The following is a 17953-nucleotide window of genomic DNA, read 5'->3' as shown; positions in this document are numbered from 1 at the left end:
CAGGACTACAGTTTTGATATGGTGAAGCAAATGACTTGTGATTTTTTTTTTTAATATACCTGTAATATTGTTACTAAAGTGCAATTCTTTCTCAAAAGGTCTGTCTGTCTTAGTTATTGCAATGGCCACTGTTGTGACAACTATCACAGGACTGTCTACTTCAGCAATAGCTACAAATGGATTTGTAAGAGGAGGTAAAAATTAGTTTAAGATATTCACTTTAAATTTGTATATTTTATTGTTATGATAAAAAAAATGTGACTTAAAGATCAAGTCCAAAGCTTTCCTTTTAAACATGAAATTTGAAGGATGGGGAAAATATTGCAGAATCTGTTTCTCTTAAATTACTTTCATATAATTGCAGGGTATTCTTGTGGACTACCAGAAAACCAGGTGTATGGCATTAGCCGCTTGCAAATCATTGGTTGTGGTTTTTTTTTTTTTTCTTTCTTCCCTGTAAATCTTTAGCTTGTTTAGAGCATATGTGGGATTTAGGGTTTCACTTTAAAGGAGGAGTCAGCTGCTTATTTTGTTGTCACAGTTTTGAGCACTTTAGAGTTCCAAAATTGAACGTGTGCTCTAAGCTATAAGAAGTTTAAGCTTGTCAGTATTTGTGCCTTGGAGACACATTTATTAGGGCATAAATCATACTCCCAGGTTTACTTAGTAGGTCTGTGTCTTGAAAATGCTCATTCTGTGTTGTGGAGATGAATTGTGGATAACAAGAGTTTACATTTTTGTTGAACTTGAGTGAAATAAATATCTGCTTTTTTTGTCATAAAATGTATTGAGGTTTGTTTCGGTCATAACTGTGTTCCATGAAACTAAGACTAATTATTGGACGGAAGATTCTCCCAAAAGTTGCCCTTTAGACAGCTTTAATATTGGTTGTTATGTAATGTTTTGAGACTGACTGACTCTTGCTAGCTTACAGTGTTGATAAGCTGTAGCTGGCAATCCTGCATCTACAGAATGATTAATGCAGAGAAGACAAATTTTACTGATGATTACTCATAGCATTTTACCATTTTATAATAAAATTGGTAAAGATGTAAAATAGTTATTACAACATGTTTGTGCTTCCCCCAGTCATCTTTCAGGCATAGAGAGAAATCCATCTTCTATTGCATGGCAAGTAATAGACCTGGCAGGAAAAATGGTTGATGGGGTAGGGGGAGCAGAATGCACACAAGTCTGTTATTATAAAAGAAGAATATTGCTCAGGCGTGTAGGGAGGAAGTCAGGAAGGCCAAAGCACAGTTGGAGTTGCAGCTGGCAAGGGACAAGAAGGGTTTCTACAAGTATGTTAGCAATAAGAGGAAGGTCAGGGAAAGTGCAGGTCCCTCCTGTAGAAGACCTAAGGATCCAAAACAGCAGAGTTCATAAGTAGAGGTAAGAACTTGGTTCCAAGTTTACGAAGAATCTAGGTTCTGAACTTGCTGTCAACTTTGTTGTTGGAAACTTAGGCTTCTAAGTGTGTCTAAATCTTGGAGTCACTTCTGAGGACAGTAGTCAATAGCTGACTTGATGGATCCTTCATCAATGTGCATTTCAGACAAAAACATCTTGAATGTCTTACAAAGAAAACAAGGGGCAGGTGATGCTCTCTTCTGTTCTTAAGCCCCGACGTTCTGAAAATCCCTTGGATTTTAAAACCCGTCTTACCCACCCAATACTTTCAGAGGTGGGCCTGTATGGTGATATCTACACTGCCTCGGTGCTGAGCCCAGGAATTCTTATTGGGACCACACGTTAATGGAAGGAGACATGATTGTGGGATCGCATATTGGATCCCATCGTGCCTTATTGTTAGTGCAGGGGGAGCTTGATCCCAGACTCCCTCTGCACTGGGAAGAAGCAAGCTCCTGTGGCTGGGAGCCCCCTCAGTTGAGGGGCTCCCAGCTGCGGCGGCATTCCAGGCACCCCCAGGGTTCAGGGATTGCAGCTGCTGTCATTGATCTCCTGCTCTTAGTGGTGTGTGAAACCCCCCTGGGGCTGAGGGATTGCAACAGCTGTAGTGTCCCAGCCCCAGGGGTTTCATGCACCATTGGGGAATCTGAGCCCTCCGGCTCCTGGTCTTGGCTTGGAGGTAGTGTAAGCAAGTCTTGAAACTATGGATTACATCTCAAGCTTTGGAATCTGAAGTTTAGGAATAATGGTTTAGCAGTATCTTAACAGCATTGATGCTTAGGGGGTTAGAGTTGGAATTCAGCTGTGTTAAGGTTCCTTTCCATGTGGTTTTTGGATGAGCAAGAAATGAAATCAAATTTTTATGCTTCAGTCCAAAAAAATATACAGAAGCCACCTGAGCTTCCCTTGGTGATTAAGATCAGGGCCATTTTTTTTTTTTAACTTGTTGAATTTTAAAGGCTAATAGGCTATCTAGTGAAGTGCTTGTTCTTCTGAGTGAATTATTGAGTTTTTTGTGCAGTTATCCTAACCTGCGGTATCTAGGCTATGTTTCTGCAATGGCTAATGCTACTGCAGACCTCTACTCATACTTCTAATTTCTCCTTTCTCCATCCAACACCTACCCATGCTGTCCCTCCCCTTAGTCCCAGTCAGATTTTCTAATAGAAAGTTAAAAACAAGGCTTGAGTTAGGACTTGCTCAGCAAATATCTGCCCTAGCAGTGTTCTGCCTGACCAGATCAAATAGGCTTTAATGTTTTAGTTCTCCTTTGATCAGTAAAGTATTTGACAGGTCACTGAGATGGTTGCCAAATGGGACCTCAGTTTTAGTATTGAGGCCCTAAACAATCCTCTGTCCTGACCAATGGGGTTATGTTTTCCTCTCCTGCCTGATGCTCAGGACTAGATCCTTGGGCCCAGTGCCAAAGTTCTGTGCTGTTGGGGAAGCACAGAACTACTTGAAGGAGCAGCCAGTGCCCGAGTGGTTCAGTGGTCTCTGTGGAACTGCAACAGCTAGCACAAGGGTTTTTTTTGTTTGTTTTTTGGGGGGTTTTTTAGTTGTTCCGCCTTTTATTTAAAGGTGGTTGTTTTTGCCCTTGGCCTGCCCAGGTTCTAGAGACCTGAAAAGTAGCTTAGTTTCCTCCCATCTCCAGCTGCATGATGAAGAAATGCTATTCAGCTGACAATCTGTCCTTTCTTAGAGTGTGTGTGTGTGTGTGTGTGTCCGTGTCCCTCCCCCCCCATATGTACTTCTTCACATCAAATTTTATTAATGATTTGATGCCCTTTTCTGTAAAGAACAAATTTCCACTTTTCAGAACTCCTCAAACAAATTTCAGTCCCATTTACTGGCATATTTTCCTTAGTTTGGTCATGGGGAAGATTCTTTTTAGGGAACAGTTGTTCTAGGAAGGTCCAAGAGAGATCTTTTAGTGAGTGTATGTAACACACCCTGTTGTAAAAAGAGGGATTTAACTGAAAAACAGCAGGGGGTGAAAATTATACACTTCCTTTTTTTTGCCTTTTTCTACAGTCTTGACCAAACCCTGGTAAACTAATAGAATGCTAATTGGGATTAAAAGTTTTATTTATAGTGCTTGCAAAACTGCCGAGCCAAATATAATATGTTTTGTATTTTATTACCCCAAAACTGTAAAATTCCAACTTAGTTGTGCACTTAAATTGTCAGACAGTGCATTTCTGCATCTTAATTTATGTCTGGGTGATAGCAGAAGGCACCAGATTGAAGCCATTTAAAACAAGAAAAAATATAGTCTCTAGAGAATTCCAGTATTACTTAATGTAGGATGTAACATACAGAAAGCAATTAAGAAGCACTTTAATATTATTGGCATTGTATCTATTTGAATGTTTAGAGCTGTATAGTTATCTACAACCTTAGATTCTTCAGTAATGTTATTCATTAATTTTTTCTTTTAGGAGGAGCATATTATTTAATTTCCAGAAGCCTGGGACCTGAATTTGGCGGTGCGATAGGTTTGATCTTTGCATTTGCTAATGCTGTTGCAGTAGCAATGTATGTGGTTGGTTTTGCAGAGACAGTTGTAGAGCTCCTCAAGGTAAATGGATTGCATTGACCGCTTTGGCTTTTTTCATGCCAGTGTTAATCTTTATTTTGATTTAAAAAAAAAAAAAAAGGCATTGTAACAGACATAGGATGAACTTTATATTATAATGTTATTTCTTTGAAGCACTGCTGAATTGAGACATTGAGCCTAGCAATAGAGATGCATTTATACACATTGTAATTTATATTTTAGACTGGGATTGCTAACTGTTTAAAAATGTGTTCAATGCAAAGCTAATAAGATGTTTGTTAGGAAGTAGCCTTTAAAGGTAAAAAAATGATAGTTGTCTGAGAGTGTATCCCTCAATTTAAAAAAATCTTTCTAAATATTTTAAGTTGGAAGACAATCAAATGGGCTTTACTTGGAAACTGTAGTCTAGTTCTTCTGCATCACAGGCTGGGGACAAGTTTAAAACATCTTAGTGGGAGGGAGAATTTGAACTAACAGTGAACAGTACATAAAACTATATCAAAAACAATCTGTTGGCAGCAGTAGGTTGTTGATAGAAGTATCACCAAATCAAAGATGGGACTATTTAGTCATTCACATTAAAGATGTATAGAGACTACTGACAGCTTTCATTTTAAGCCTGAGACCAATTTTCTGGTGACGTTTCATTCATAGTCAATAGCAAACGCAAACTTGTGTTTTTAGATATTATGCTTTCCTATTTTGTAATGCTCAAGCTACCTATTCCCTGAGCCGCTATGTATTGTGTAATAGGAAATGGGCATGTGGCATACATGTGTAACGGTTTTGTTCTCTTTTAGGACAATGGTGCACTTATGGTGGATGAAACGAATGACATCAGAATTATAGGAGCTATCACAGTAGTTATATTGTTGGGTATCTCTGTAGCGGGAATGGAGTGGGAAGCGAAAGTAAGCCATCATAATATTAAAATGTTATAATTAACTTTATGGAAAGTAAGAGTTCATATAGTATTTTGCATATTCTGTATTTGAATTGAGAAGGAAAACCAGCTTTACACTCCTTGCCCCCTGCACCCTACACGTTTTTATTTTTTTATGTAGCTTATTTGGCTTCAGTTCCATAAATAATTTCCTGGGGTCCTTGCATGTTGCTGTAGCAGTCTGGCAGAGTGGGAAACCTAATGATATGAGAGAGCTGTCCTATGACCATAACGAACAAACACCTTACTGGTTTTATGCCTCTGAATTCAGTTTTAAAAGCCCTAACCAATTTATTAATGAAATACCCCAGAATCATAAAAAGAGCAAGTATCTTTATAACTTAATTACTGAACCAAACTAGGAATCATCATACTTTCAAACAGTTTGTGCCCAAAACTTGGGTTTTAATTTGCATGCATTTATCACTTAAGGTGGGTTTTATGGGGAGCGGGGCTTGAGTTCAGATCTTTGCTGGTAGCTTAGGTCATCTTAGTACTTAAATTCAGTTACAGAGCATGAAAATTGGAAAAATATGAACTAGTCTGCTTCTAAGTAAAATAAAAGTAAATAATATAATTGTTTTTTTATATATTTATCCTCATTTTCAATCATCTCGGGTATTGAATTATTGAAGATTAATGATTATTCACCCAATAGCTAATAAAAATGATGCTATATAAGGGTGGTTATTTCAAAAACTTGTTTTCATAAATAGTAAGCCTTAGGTTTGGATAAAGTCGGTTTCACTATTTGAAATTGAAATGGTTTTGTAAATTTTACTAAAGATCTCTTCTTCCTGAAATAAAAGGACTGATATAATATTCAAGAACTGGTTGCTTTGTTTTCATACTTTCCTGTATACTGGTAGGGAGCTACTTTTTTGTAATATTTTGTTTTTCACAAAACTTGCCTGAATTTGGAAACTATGTATTGTTTTAAAGAGATATGGGCACTTTCATTAACATTTAACACCAAGCCCTTTTGTCTTTTTAGCTATCAGATACTTGGTAGATACTTGATTCTGATTCTGATCCTTAAAATTTCAGGCACAGATTGTTCTGTTAGTGATCCTGCTACTTGCTATTGGGGACTTTGTCATAGGAACTTTTATTCCAATGGAGAGCAAGAAGCTTAAAGGTTTCTTTGGTTATAAAGGTATGTTAGAATAGTTAAATATCTTGTAATGCCAAGTCTTGTAGAAGAACACTGAAGATTTTAAAACTATTTGAATTGGTTGAAAAGTTGCAGATACTGTATTTCTGCCCACATTGCAATATAGTATGGTTTAGACTTTTTGCACATTACAGTTTTTGTCTGTTCCTCCAGATATTTTTTTAGGTAATTTAATATCCCTAAACCTTTTAAATTACCAGAAAAAATGTTATTGCTAATCTCATGCAAATTTATATATATATATTAAGTACTAAATATTGCATTATTGTTTTCGAATTGGGTGTTTCTCTATCAATATGGGTTCATATGTGGGTGGGTTTGTTTTCATTTTAAGGACAGAGAAATTTAAAGGCGGGGGGGGGGTGTGTGTGTGTGTGTGTGTGTGTGTGTGTGTGTGTGCACGCATGCACGCACGCACTGGGCTGGCTCCAGCATCCTTACCTGGGGTCATTGGGCTTCCTGGGGTTGCAGCTGTGGCGATCCTGCCACTCAGAGCCTGGCTGGTAGCTGCAGCATGGCTCTGGGCAGCCAGGCTCTGCTTTTGAGCAGCATGTGGCTGCCCTCGTGTGTGCCGCTCCACCTTTTTGCGCAGGTTTTTTTTTTGACCTTTGGATATGCAGGGGTCAAAAAGAACCCCCGCGCTGCTACCTTGCAGTGTGGAGAACAGCTGAACGTGTGGTATGTGGCGCGGCAGACATCTGCAGTACCACGTACCATGACCACACTCATCTGATGCAGCCATTGTGTAACTAGGGACCAGGCACAGGTCTTGGACCAGATTTAACTTGGATATTTTTCACTTTTGCAGAACTGGTCCAAGTGGAATTGCTAAATGTTAAAGGCTTCATATAAATAATACTAGAAAATAAATAAAAAAACCCCTGTTTCTTTAACAGCTGAAATATTTACTGAGAATTTTGGACCAGACTTCAGAGGTGAGGAAACGTTCTTCTCTGTGTTTGCCATTTTCTTCCCTGCTGCAACTGGTATTCTTGCTGGCGCAAATATCTCAGGTGATCTTGCGGTGAGTAGTGAATTGTATACTGTTGCTTCCTGTAAGATTTATGTATTGGTATTGCCAAGTATTCATTGAAATATTTCTTTCAGGATCCCCAGTCAGCCATACCTAAAGGAACACTGTTGGCCATCTTAATTACTACTCTGGTTTACACGGGAGTTGCAGTATCTGTAGGTAAACAGCTGATTTTATTTTATTTTTACTTCCCGAGGTGTGCTTTGATATGGCTTGTTTCACATTAATCTTGCATATTTAGATTAAATAAGATGCCTGTAGTTAGGATTTTCTGTCACTTTCCTTTTGTAAACCCCAGTTTTTCAGCTGCTTTAGACCTGTCAAAGATTGTGCAGACTGAAATATTTGCTGTTTGTTCTGCTTTGGTCTGAATGATATTGGGTTCCACAGTTTCAGAAAATGAAGATAATTAGAAGAGACTTAAATCAGTAAGTCTTATGCCATTTTAAATACCATTAATGTTTCCATCATTTTTAGTATGATAGTTTGCCAGGGTAGGGTTCTGGGCTTGGAGAACTGCCTTTTACCCTTATCAGGAAATAGTTAAGTAAATTTGCCTGAATTTTGTATAACCCTAGGTAAACCAGTTTCAATATGGTCAGAACTCTTCATTTAATGCTCTGTACTGCTCTAAAGCTTCAGTGAGTTAGCCACTTTCCTTAACAGTTTACTTGTTATCTAGGAGGAAATAACCTACATTATCTAAAGAGCATGAGTTTATCTTGCCTTTTTATCAGTTTGGTCTCTTTCTGTACTTTCTAACCCTGTAAATGGACACAGGACTGAAAAGCACCTCCTGAAACAGCCATCTTCTGTCACAGGCATTACATCGTATCTTATCCCTTTCATAAATTTGTAAAGCTGTCTTGAAAGCACCTGATGATTTACCCTGTCTGCACCCAGTAGAATCGGCCAGTAAAAGGCTGTTTTTAGAATCTGGTTATTCCTGACCATTACAAAATTCTTCAAATTTCCAGTTTAAATTTTATTCATGGCCAGTTTATGCCTATTTGTTCTAGTGCCAGCTTTGCTCATTAGTTCTTCCTCTCTGGTGTTTACCACTGATTTTTCATATTTAGGTGGCAATTTAATCTTTACAACCTTTGTTTTGCTTCACCAAACAAGCCAAACTCTTCCTCCTTGTGTTTTCTGATCATAGAAGGCCTTTTTTGAAAACATAGAAACACAGGTGACCATAAGTGTATATATATTATTTCTAGATGAGGTCTTACAAATGTTTTGCACAGTGGCATTAATACGTAGTTATGGGGGGAAACCCCTCCTAAGCTATGGTAAAATCAAAGTTGCATTATACTGGTAGCTCATACTCGTCCTGTTATCATTTAGTATACTCTGGCCCTTCTCTACCTATATAGTTGTCAGACAATGAGTTCCCAGTTTGTAATAAAAGGTTTGTTTGTTTATTTTTTGTTATTAGTCCTCAAGTGTGTGATCTTGCATCTTTTGTACTATTGAATTTTATTTTATTTGTAGTACATCAGTCTTCATGGTCATTGTGTCTTGATTCTTCTGTTTTGATGTCTCCCACTTTTTTTTTCTATTATTGGCTACCCATCCTGAACACAGCAATTAGGACTGGACTGTTGGTTTTTAATAAAACATATTAAACAAGATTTGATCTCAGAACTGGTCCTTCAGGCATTCCATTTACAGCTGTCTTCCTTTCACCATTGTCTATTGCTATCTCCCCATGAGCTGATCCATTTACCATCTTTCACTTCCTCTACTCCCTTTTTCCCCACCTTAACAAATATGGTGACTTAGTTGATAGACTATCAGAAAGTTGACACCTACTACTTTTGCTTTTTGTTTTAGAAAATCAGTCTGTCAGGGAATGCCTTCTAGGAGAGTGGTTGCTCAGGACTTATGGAGACTTGTCTGATCTCTGAGAGTAATCCTTGAAGTCAGCCTAGGCTTGGCTTCTACAGCTTATGTGGAGCCTGAGCTCCTTCCACTCCAAGACCTTGGCCTCAGTCCCTCACTCACCCTGCTCCCCCATGGACCTGACTGAAGGATGCTGCATCCTCTTTTTCTCCTGAGCAAGAGACTTTACCTCCTTTGGGGTAACCCAGTGCAACCCACAGTTCCAAACAGCACAGCAGACAGTCTCTTCATTAAAGGTATTTGAAGCAAAAGCTAGCCAGCCAGAGGATTTCTGTCCCTGTAAAAGGGTTAAGCAGTCCCTCTATCCCTAGTCCAGCCTGCACTGTGCTGAGCACCCCCAAGATACTAAGTTGTTCACTTTCACATTTTTTCTGGCTCCCCAGAGCATTTCAGACTTTTGTCCTCCAGGCTCTTCTGGCCTTGGACTGCTTTTTTCAGCCTGCTCTCCCCCAGACACCATCTGGGTTTTGGCTATGTTGCTGCTTCTGTTCATATGCCAATACAGCCATTCAGGACAGATGTTAAAGGTCCATTTTCTTCTCTCCTGTAACCATTGTTGTCACTGAGACCCTCCTTTTGTGCACAGGCTAACGATGTAACCAGTTATACGATGTTATAACAACTTGAATGCCATTAACACAAGGAAGTGTATCACAATAAAACCTGTATTTCACCAGTTTTCATGTAGACTGTGCCGGATTTAAGTTTTTATGAAGATCAGGTAGCATTTTTGTCCCGTTTTTTCCCTTTCTCTATTCTGAATTATCATTTTTTTGTTAAGCCTTGACTACCATTAAGTACATCGGTTCGATATCAGATCAGTACCAATATAAAGAAAATTAACTGTATCAGAAACTGTTGGGTTTTTTTTGCCTGATGTGGCTGATAATATGGCAAATAAATGCCCTGTGCATGCACGCAGCTGCAGTGCAGCATGTACGTGGTGAGGAGCACAGCCCAGCAGCATGGAGAGCTGCACGCAGCTCGTAAGTCTGTGATGGAAGGGGAAAGAGGAAGGAAGGGGTGTGGGGGAGGCAGATCAAGGCTTCTGTGGTGAGGGAGGGAGTGGGGCTGGGGTGGGGTGCGGGATGGAGCCGCAGCTCATCTGGTGGGGGAGGGGGATGGCTTCTGCCGCTGAGCACACCTTGGGAGAACACCGGGGGGGGGGGGGGAGTGTGCCCCCAGATCTGAGTGCAGGGTGTGGGTGGACATGCTGGGGCTGCGGCTGCACTGGACTCTTCCTGGTAGGGGCTGGGACAGGCGCTGGGGACAGCTTGCTAGCCCAGGACTGCTCTGACCAGGCTTAGTGTGCTGCAGGGGGCCTGGCTGGGGCACGATGGTGCTTCACTGCAGGGCTAGCCAGCAGACAGCCTCCTGAAGCACTTTCATGCTTCAGCCAGCCAGCTTGGCATCTACATGTGATCTGCTGCACATGAAAACTCTGCTGTGGAGTTCATTGATTTTATGCACCCTAATAGGGGCACACATGTAGATGCTGAAACATTTACTGCAGTACATTAGTCAGCTGTGCAGTAAACATCTTGTTGACATGCGCTCACTGCTTAGTAATATTTGTGGTGGGCTTTCCGCAGACTTAATGGCCTCTTACTAGCATCTGCTCCTGTTTTTTATAGCGGGAGGTGTGGGGGGTGGGGATCTAAGGGGGAGGTGGCGTATTGGGGAGGAAATGTGTAGTTACATTAGACAGACAAGATTCCTTGGGTGAATTTGATACCTTGTCTGCCTATGTCCTTAGACCAACACGGCTACAACCTACACCCTAGTTACATTAGAAACTTTTATATAGTGTAGATGTAGAAGGTGGCAGGATTATGGTGTGAGAAGCCACTGCAGTTTTGGCATATCTAAACTTTTTAGTGTGTGACTTGAAACAAAATATATGTAAGGCTTTTTAAAAGGCAGGCTTGATGCAATTGTTTTTTTCATTTGATGTTGTATTGACACCAGCATGGCTTGTGAGCAGGGTTGGAACTTGTTGCCACGCACAGAATCTTTCCACTTAAATGAACTAAGGATGCAAGAGGATGACGTCTAATATGGGGATCAGCCCCAAAGGCGGGGGTGAAATGCATACATTGTGCATGTGAGGTTTCTGATCTTTTTGGTATAAGACAGCCTAGTGAGATTTGGAACTGTGAGCCCCCTTCCAGAACCTAAAACGGGACCTTGGTGGCAAAAAATTGTTCCTTTTTTCTTCTGTCTGCCCCAGCTTTGCCAAATTTCGATCACTTCAGCCCTATCTCTTTCAGCGTGTCCCAACTGTCTTTTGTCTTTTTCTCATCACAGACCTTTATCTTGACATTGTTTTCCCCACTTCCTCCTACTGATTCTTAGTCTTCCCCGTTGGTCCCGTCTCCTCCTTTCTCTTGCTGTCTCTTGCTAGCATCTGCTTCTTTTTTTTACAGCGGCAGTGGGCAGGGCATTCAGTTTGACCACACATCCAATTTAAGACACCATACAAGCCTGCCATAAAGAGTTCTACATTTTCTTTGTTTGGTTGTTTATATATAAAATAAATAAATGTTTTTATGGCTTGTTTGCCATTTTGGTGCTTTAAATTGGATTTGTGTTGTAGCCTTAATATGCTTGCTATGATTACTGTAAATTGTGGCATAAATGTAATGCCCAAGCACCCTGGTTGAGAAAAGGTGCTTTAAATGAGCTTGTGCCAGGGGCCTATCTTGCCCAATTTAGAGCTGTTTGTGCTTTTTCAATCTCTGTAACACCCCTGACACACAGGCCTCCCTCACTGACTGATTTGGAAAACCTGCATCAAAAACAGTTGCCATTTAGCACACTTGTCTTCATCTTGCTTTAAAAAGCTAAACTTTTGGCTTAAATTAAGGTTGGGGAGTCGGGGAGGTAGATGCTTGGCATGGAAACTTAAGGTTATCGTAGGCAGCTTTTGGCAAATTAAATAACTGATCTTGGGTGTCAATATGAAGTGTTCAGTCACCTTAATTAGTGGTGTTGAGCTCCACTTGTATATTGTTTTGTTGCTTTAGTTGCATCATAACCAAATTGTGTGTGTGTAACTTTTGTGTTATATCAACAAAAATCTTTCGGGGGGGGGCGGGGCGGGAATGAACAGAAGTTGGGTAATTTTGTACATTCTAATGCCTGGGATTCAGGATTGAATTATGCTGGTAACATCTCCCTTTAAAAGGAATGTTTTACCAGCACGTTAGCTCTTGAAAGTTTAACTGAGCCATGAAATAGTGTATTCTGTAATTCCCAGGACTTCCTTATCTGTCACTTTCTGAAGAGAATTAATCCTAAAATAAGTAATGTTTTTAAGCATTCCCTTTTAATTTATTCTCTTTAGCTGCATCCAGACATATAGGGGCATGTGCTTGTAGTGACACACATTGTCCTGCAGTAGGCATACTGCTCTTGCCCAGCTTCTCTGGGCTCTTCAGCCAGGGATTGCTGGTGACTGGGGCCAGGCACCAGAGATGGCCCCAGCAGTGGCCTGGAGCAGCAGAGGCACAGGTTGGGCATTATGGGGGCCTGGCCAGCAGCCAGAGCATTGCTGTGGACAGCCCGGAATTTGCGTGTGCCAGTGCATGCTTGTTAAGTGTGCATTGCACCGCTTTTTGTTCCATTCCCCTTTTAATTTTTTTTAACTACTGGAAAATCTCAGTTGGAAATTTTGACCTGCACTGCAAATTTGCAGTGGGGTGTCAATTTCAATGCCATAAACCGCATGCGGCGAACATCACAGAGGCTTACAGTGCCACAAACTGCATGCCCCTGCATGTCTGGATGCAGCCCTTTCAGCCTTTTTAGGCTAAGGTCATTGTAGTAATTTATAAAGGTTGTAAGTGCCATTCGTCGTACCTCAAAGTCATAAGTCAAGCACTGCCTGCATTCAAATATCCATTAGCACTCCACGGTTGGCCAATAGATTAGACTCCCGGCTCCATCTAACCCCCACCCCCTGTACTACCTTCAGTTCGGTTTCTTTGGTTTACTAGTGCAAAGAATACCAGTTGCAGATGCATTACAGGAATGGAACACCCTAATAACGTTTTTCAAAAGAGTCTGAAAAGGAAATACTTGCAAAATTATGCTGATTTCCATAAATGTTTCTGCAAAGCTTTTTATATTTTTCAGATTTAGAATGCAATTGAAAATAAACCACAATATTAGCACATCAGTAATAAGAATGGAACCAAAAGTGATAAGTAATATCAGTTGCATGTAAAAATAATAATAAAATTGCCCTTTAACTTACACATTCAACAAGGGAGTAGGAGAGGCCTTTAGATGTGTTCTTACTATTACTGATGCATTCCAAACGTAACTGTGTATTTTTATTATGAATCAAATAAGCAGTGTTTTTCTACAGTTTCTTTGCTTATTTGAGAGGCAGCCAACAAAAGCAGATTGCTTATATTTGTTGTATAAAGCACTTCTTAAACATGTGGTATAAAATCTTTTATCCACGAAAATGAGCGTATTTCTGTTTTGCCAGGTTTCCAGAAAAATTGAAGGAATGATTTTGTTTGAATGCTCTTTGGTTATAATAAATGCTTTAAGAAAAAGATTAGAGATTGGCCTGGTGTTTTAAGTGTCATTATATTTTTGTCTCTGTTCCCACTAGGTTCTTGTGTTGTTCGGGATGCCACAGGCAATGTCAACCACACCATCTTCACTGAATGGACAAATTGCACTACTGCTGCTTGCAAGTTAAACTATGACTTCTCATCTTGTCAGAAGACAGAGTGTCCGTATGGTCTGATGAATAACTTTCAGGTACAAAATCTTAATATTAGAGTAGTGTTTTTGGTTTGTGGGTTTTTTTAATTCTGTTTTATTCATCCTATAAAGTTTCATGAAGTCATTTTAAATAGTGCCACTTGTAAATACAAAGAGAGACTAGTAATTTTCTTTTTTAGGAAAATAAAGTCTTTTTTATTGATTGCTTAACTGTAGAGATTAAAATAGTATTTCTTAAAGGCTTAAAATAATATTCCTTGGAAGCATTTTTTTTTTCTAATGTATACAAGAGCAAGGTAATTCTAGGAAGTGTATCCATGGATATTGTAATTGGAATGCATCCTATTCACCTGAATGATGCATTCAAGTAATGAGTTGTAAGATAATTCATGTTTTAAAGTTATAAACTAGTAGGTCACCTTGGCAAGTATATGCAACTTACTAACAATCATGATGCTTGATAGTCATAATTTCTCTGTCTTCTTTAATTTCATGTAGTTTCTAACTTTGTTTATACTGCACTGAGTCGTGTTTAATTTCAGGGAAAACTAAAGGGTCATTGTTGAATCAAAACGTAGTAAAATATTTTTGTGTTTTTGCCTGTGTGTGGAAACACATTAAAACATGAATCAAATTCATTTTAATTTGAAAGTGTATGGAAATCCGAGCTCTTTAACAAAATCTAATGTTGTGCTGTCATATTTAAAGGAAAAACTGCTAAATTGAGGTCTAATTAATGCATTTAAAAGTGAAGGTGAAGTTGCTCTACAAGAACTTTATATTTATTTAAAAACCAACTTGCAGACAAGACTGCAGGGAAGACTGAAAATGAGGCCATGTCTCCATGAGTAAATTGATCATAAGAGTTATTTTGGTACAATTTACCTGTTTTAAAATAACTTCTGTGTGTAGACACTTCACTATGGAATTAATAAAGTTAAGTGACATTTTTTCTTTTTTTAATCCCAGAACACTCTTGACACTGGAAGCTAGTCTAGAACAGCTTAGTCCACAGTAGTTATGCCATTCTGTTATAAAGACTAACTCAAATCAGTGTATAACATATGTACAACTGAAAATTTAGAGAATACTCTTACTTAATACTCTCTTAAAGTGTCATTTTCATTAGAGACCACTTTTCATTTGTATTTCAGCTTTTGTATTTTAAAATGGGCAATAACTAGAATAGTATCTATTGCCCATAGAGCTTTTACCAATTAACCACTACAGCAAAAGCTCTGTTATCCAGCACCCATGGCGAATTGGGGGTGCCGGATAACAAAATATGCCAGTTACCTGAGAGGTTGCCTCTCCTGCCGCATCTGGTGCGCTGCCACCTCTCCTGCCACATCACTGCCTCTCCTGCTGCGAGGGACAGGGAGGGGGGCAGAAGAGAAAGGGGAAAAGAACTGTTATTGTGGAGGCTCGGCAGCATAGGCTGCTTTGCCCCAGGCTGTGGGGGCTTGGCGAAACCAGAAGTGCCATGGTGGGCACTTCTGGTTTCATTTTTACCTTACAAGCTGGCATGCCGGTTAATAGAGCATGCTGGCTCGTAAAGTGCCGGATAACGTGGCTTTTACTGTATTTAGTTGTCAAGATTGGACTATGATGAATGAGCAGTTATGTTTTATAGGGCTGTGCGAAATGGCACCATTCTGTTTCACCTTGAGTTTTGAAGTTTTGACGGAACAGTGTTCCATTTTGAATTTCATTTTGATTGAAACAGCTGTTCCGCTTTGCTTCGTGCAAACAACAGTGAAGCTGTTTCTATGGTGTTTCGATGTTTTGCTAGATAAGGTGGGTGGCAGGGAGTCAGCCAGCTGGGCTGACTTCCCACCCAATCTAGCGCTGGGGAGGGGAACTGAGCGACTGGTCTCCATTCCTTTCTCCAGCCCAACTGCAGTGCTGGGGAGGGGAACTGAACCCGGGCTCAGTTTCCTTCCCCTGTACTGTTATTGACTTCTCGCAGTTTGGCAGCAAGAGATGGGGAGAGCCAGAGCTGCACTCCCGGCTGCTGCTGGCAGCACAGCCCTGGTTCTCCCCTGTCTCTCACCACCTTGCTGCTGGCTGCTTCAAAACTCGAAACGTTTTGAAACGTTGGAAACATTTCAGCTAGCCTTGTTTTGTTTCAAGGCTCTTTCAAAGTCCTTCATTTCGATTCAGTTTCACTGTTTCAAGCTCAAAATGAGTTGAAACAGTGTCAAATCAAAACAGCCGGCAAAATTTCACACAGCCCTAATGTCTGCTTTAAGTGTCTGTTGTTGTGACAAAAGTGAATTCTAGGATCAAGGGCTTACACAGACAATCGCCTACTAAATAGCTTATTCCAGAGGTGTCAGTTTTTCTGATCTCTCAGGCCAGGCTTAAGGCTGGTCCTGCAAGTCAGATCAGGCTCAAGGATATACCTCTTTCTTCCTCCCAAACATACTGGATCCAGCTGGCACCCACTCCAGCTGGTCTTGGACCCAGTGGGAAGAAATCCAGTATTGTGGGTATTCAGCTTCAGCTGCTGGAACAAGCTGTGGTACTGGCTTCTGCCTGTGGTGCTGTTAGCATTCCAGTGCCACTGCTGTGGCAGTCAAGCCGGCATGAACCACAGCTCTGCAGCCCCAATAGCACTGCGGGAAGAAGCCCAGCACTGTGGGAACACTTCACCTGAGCAGGTCCTACAATCATCCAGGACTTAAAAATGCTTTGCTTATAAGCAATTAATGAATGTCACAGTTAATTGGCATTTATCTTCTGTCTCAGTATGGAGACCTGCTTAAATTGAATAGACATAATCTGTGTCTGACTTCAGATTCAGTTAGTTGTTATGGTGTGTATTTTAATAGAAGTCTAGTGATGCAATGACAGATGTTGATTCTAGCTTTGCTGGAGTCAAATCCTCTGCTGATTTTTGTGCCATATGTATATGACCAGAGCATTCTCTGTTGGGTTTCAATCCCTGAAGGCTTTACTCTGCAAGTATGCCATCATAGGCAGAGTAAAGAATTGAATAAGCAGGCCTCAGAAACAGACTTCTGAATTGCCTTAAGGCTTAGCACTAAGTCAAGTTGGCTACCTGAATATCAGGTAACAGTTTGTAATCTAACATGACCTGCAAATTGTGAAATCCAACTTTACATATTGTCAGGGTCACCTCATCCACAAATGCTGATATCCTCTCCAGTGTTTTTTTTTAATTTGCTTTTCTTCCAGTCGACTAGCATTAATCTTGATTTGTTTTTCGGTGATTTTAAAATTGCTAGTGCTCTTTCAAACCCTATTTTCTGTCAGATTTTTATAGTGCTTTCAAGGGACTAGGTGATGATGGAAGGGTTGTGATATATTATCTGTGTAATAGATAATATATACAACTGTGTATAGACTTAGATATATTATCTGTGTGTACTGGACAAAAATGGAGCCAGGGTTACTGCATTCAGACAGTATCTGACAGGCACATCATACAACTACCTTTCTTACACTAGCGTTTTCTAAACTATTTGAAATCAACAGTAGGAATTCTTGATGTTTGGAATGGAGATTCATAGATTGTTAGGGGCTGGAAGGGACTTTGTAGATCATTGGGTCTAGTCCCCCTGCATTAGGCAGGAAAAGACAACTGGAGTCAAGTGATCCCCTTGAGGTGACTGTCCAGTCTCCTTTTGAAGACTTCCAGGTAGGTGACTGTACCACCACTGGAGGGAGTTTATTCCACTGTCTGGACACCCTGACTATGAAGGAGTTTTTCCTGGAATTGAGCCTGAAGTGGCCTTCCAGGAGTTTGTATCCAATGTTCCTGGTCTTCCCCAGGGGTGCCCTGTTGAACAGCTGGGCACCCTGTTCTTGATGTACTCCCTTGATATAGCGGTAAGCCGCTACTAAGTCCCTTCTAAGCCTTCTCTTCTGTAGGGAGATGTGATAGAAAGAGAGGGAGATTAAGGGGAGTGATAGAAAGTTAGTGTCCGTCTGATTCCTTGTGTAGTAAGTGGTGTATCTATGTATGGTGAAGGTGGAAGGTTTGAAAAATCTTGGCAATTTTACAATAGGGCTTCCTCCTTTTTGTTGTGACCATTGTGCATACCAAACTTGACCCATTTTACAGAGATTGTATTTACTGATTTCCTGAGAGTAATGTTTAAATGAGAGGATTGAGCAATGATCGGAAGATCTGCTTTTTGGAAGGTTTGTTCTGTGAAC

General features: G+C 40.2%; 1 protein-coding gene across 1 annotated transcript in view; it reads left to right on the top strand.

Annotated features, from left to right (window-relative positions):
* The window catches only part of SLC12A2 (solute carrier family 12 member 2), a 100281-nt gene that overhangs the window by 33192 nt on the left and 49136 nt on the right, over positions 1 to 17953 (top strand). The window contains exons 4-10 of the mRNA XM_006271507.4: positions 99 to 194; positions 3852 to 3991; positions 4771 to 4881; positions 5961 to 6069; positions 6984 to 7111; positions 7195 to 7279; positions 13653 to 13804. Of these exons, the coding sequence (XP_006271569.2) occupies positions 99 to 194; positions 3852 to 3991; positions 4771 to 4881; positions 5961 to 6069; positions 6984 to 7111; positions 7195 to 7279; positions 13653 to 13804 (821 nt within the window). The remainder of the gene's footprint in view (positions 1 to 98; positions 195 to 3851; positions 3992 to 4770; positions 4882 to 5960; positions 6070 to 6983; positions 7112 to 7194; positions 7280 to 13652; positions 13805 to 17953) is intronic.

The sequence above is a fragment of the Alligator mississippiensis genome, chromosome 3 (genome assembly GCF_030867095.1).
Source record: "Alligator mississippiensis isolate rAllMis1 chromosome 3, rAllMis1, whole genome shotgun sequence".
In the NCBI taxonomy this organism is placed as follows: Eukaryota; Metazoa; Chordata; order Crocodylia; family Alligatoridae; genus Alligator; species Alligator mississippiensis.
The sequence above is the reverse complement of the archived record's forward strand: the minus strand, read 5'-3'. Positions and strand labels throughout refer to the sequence as shown.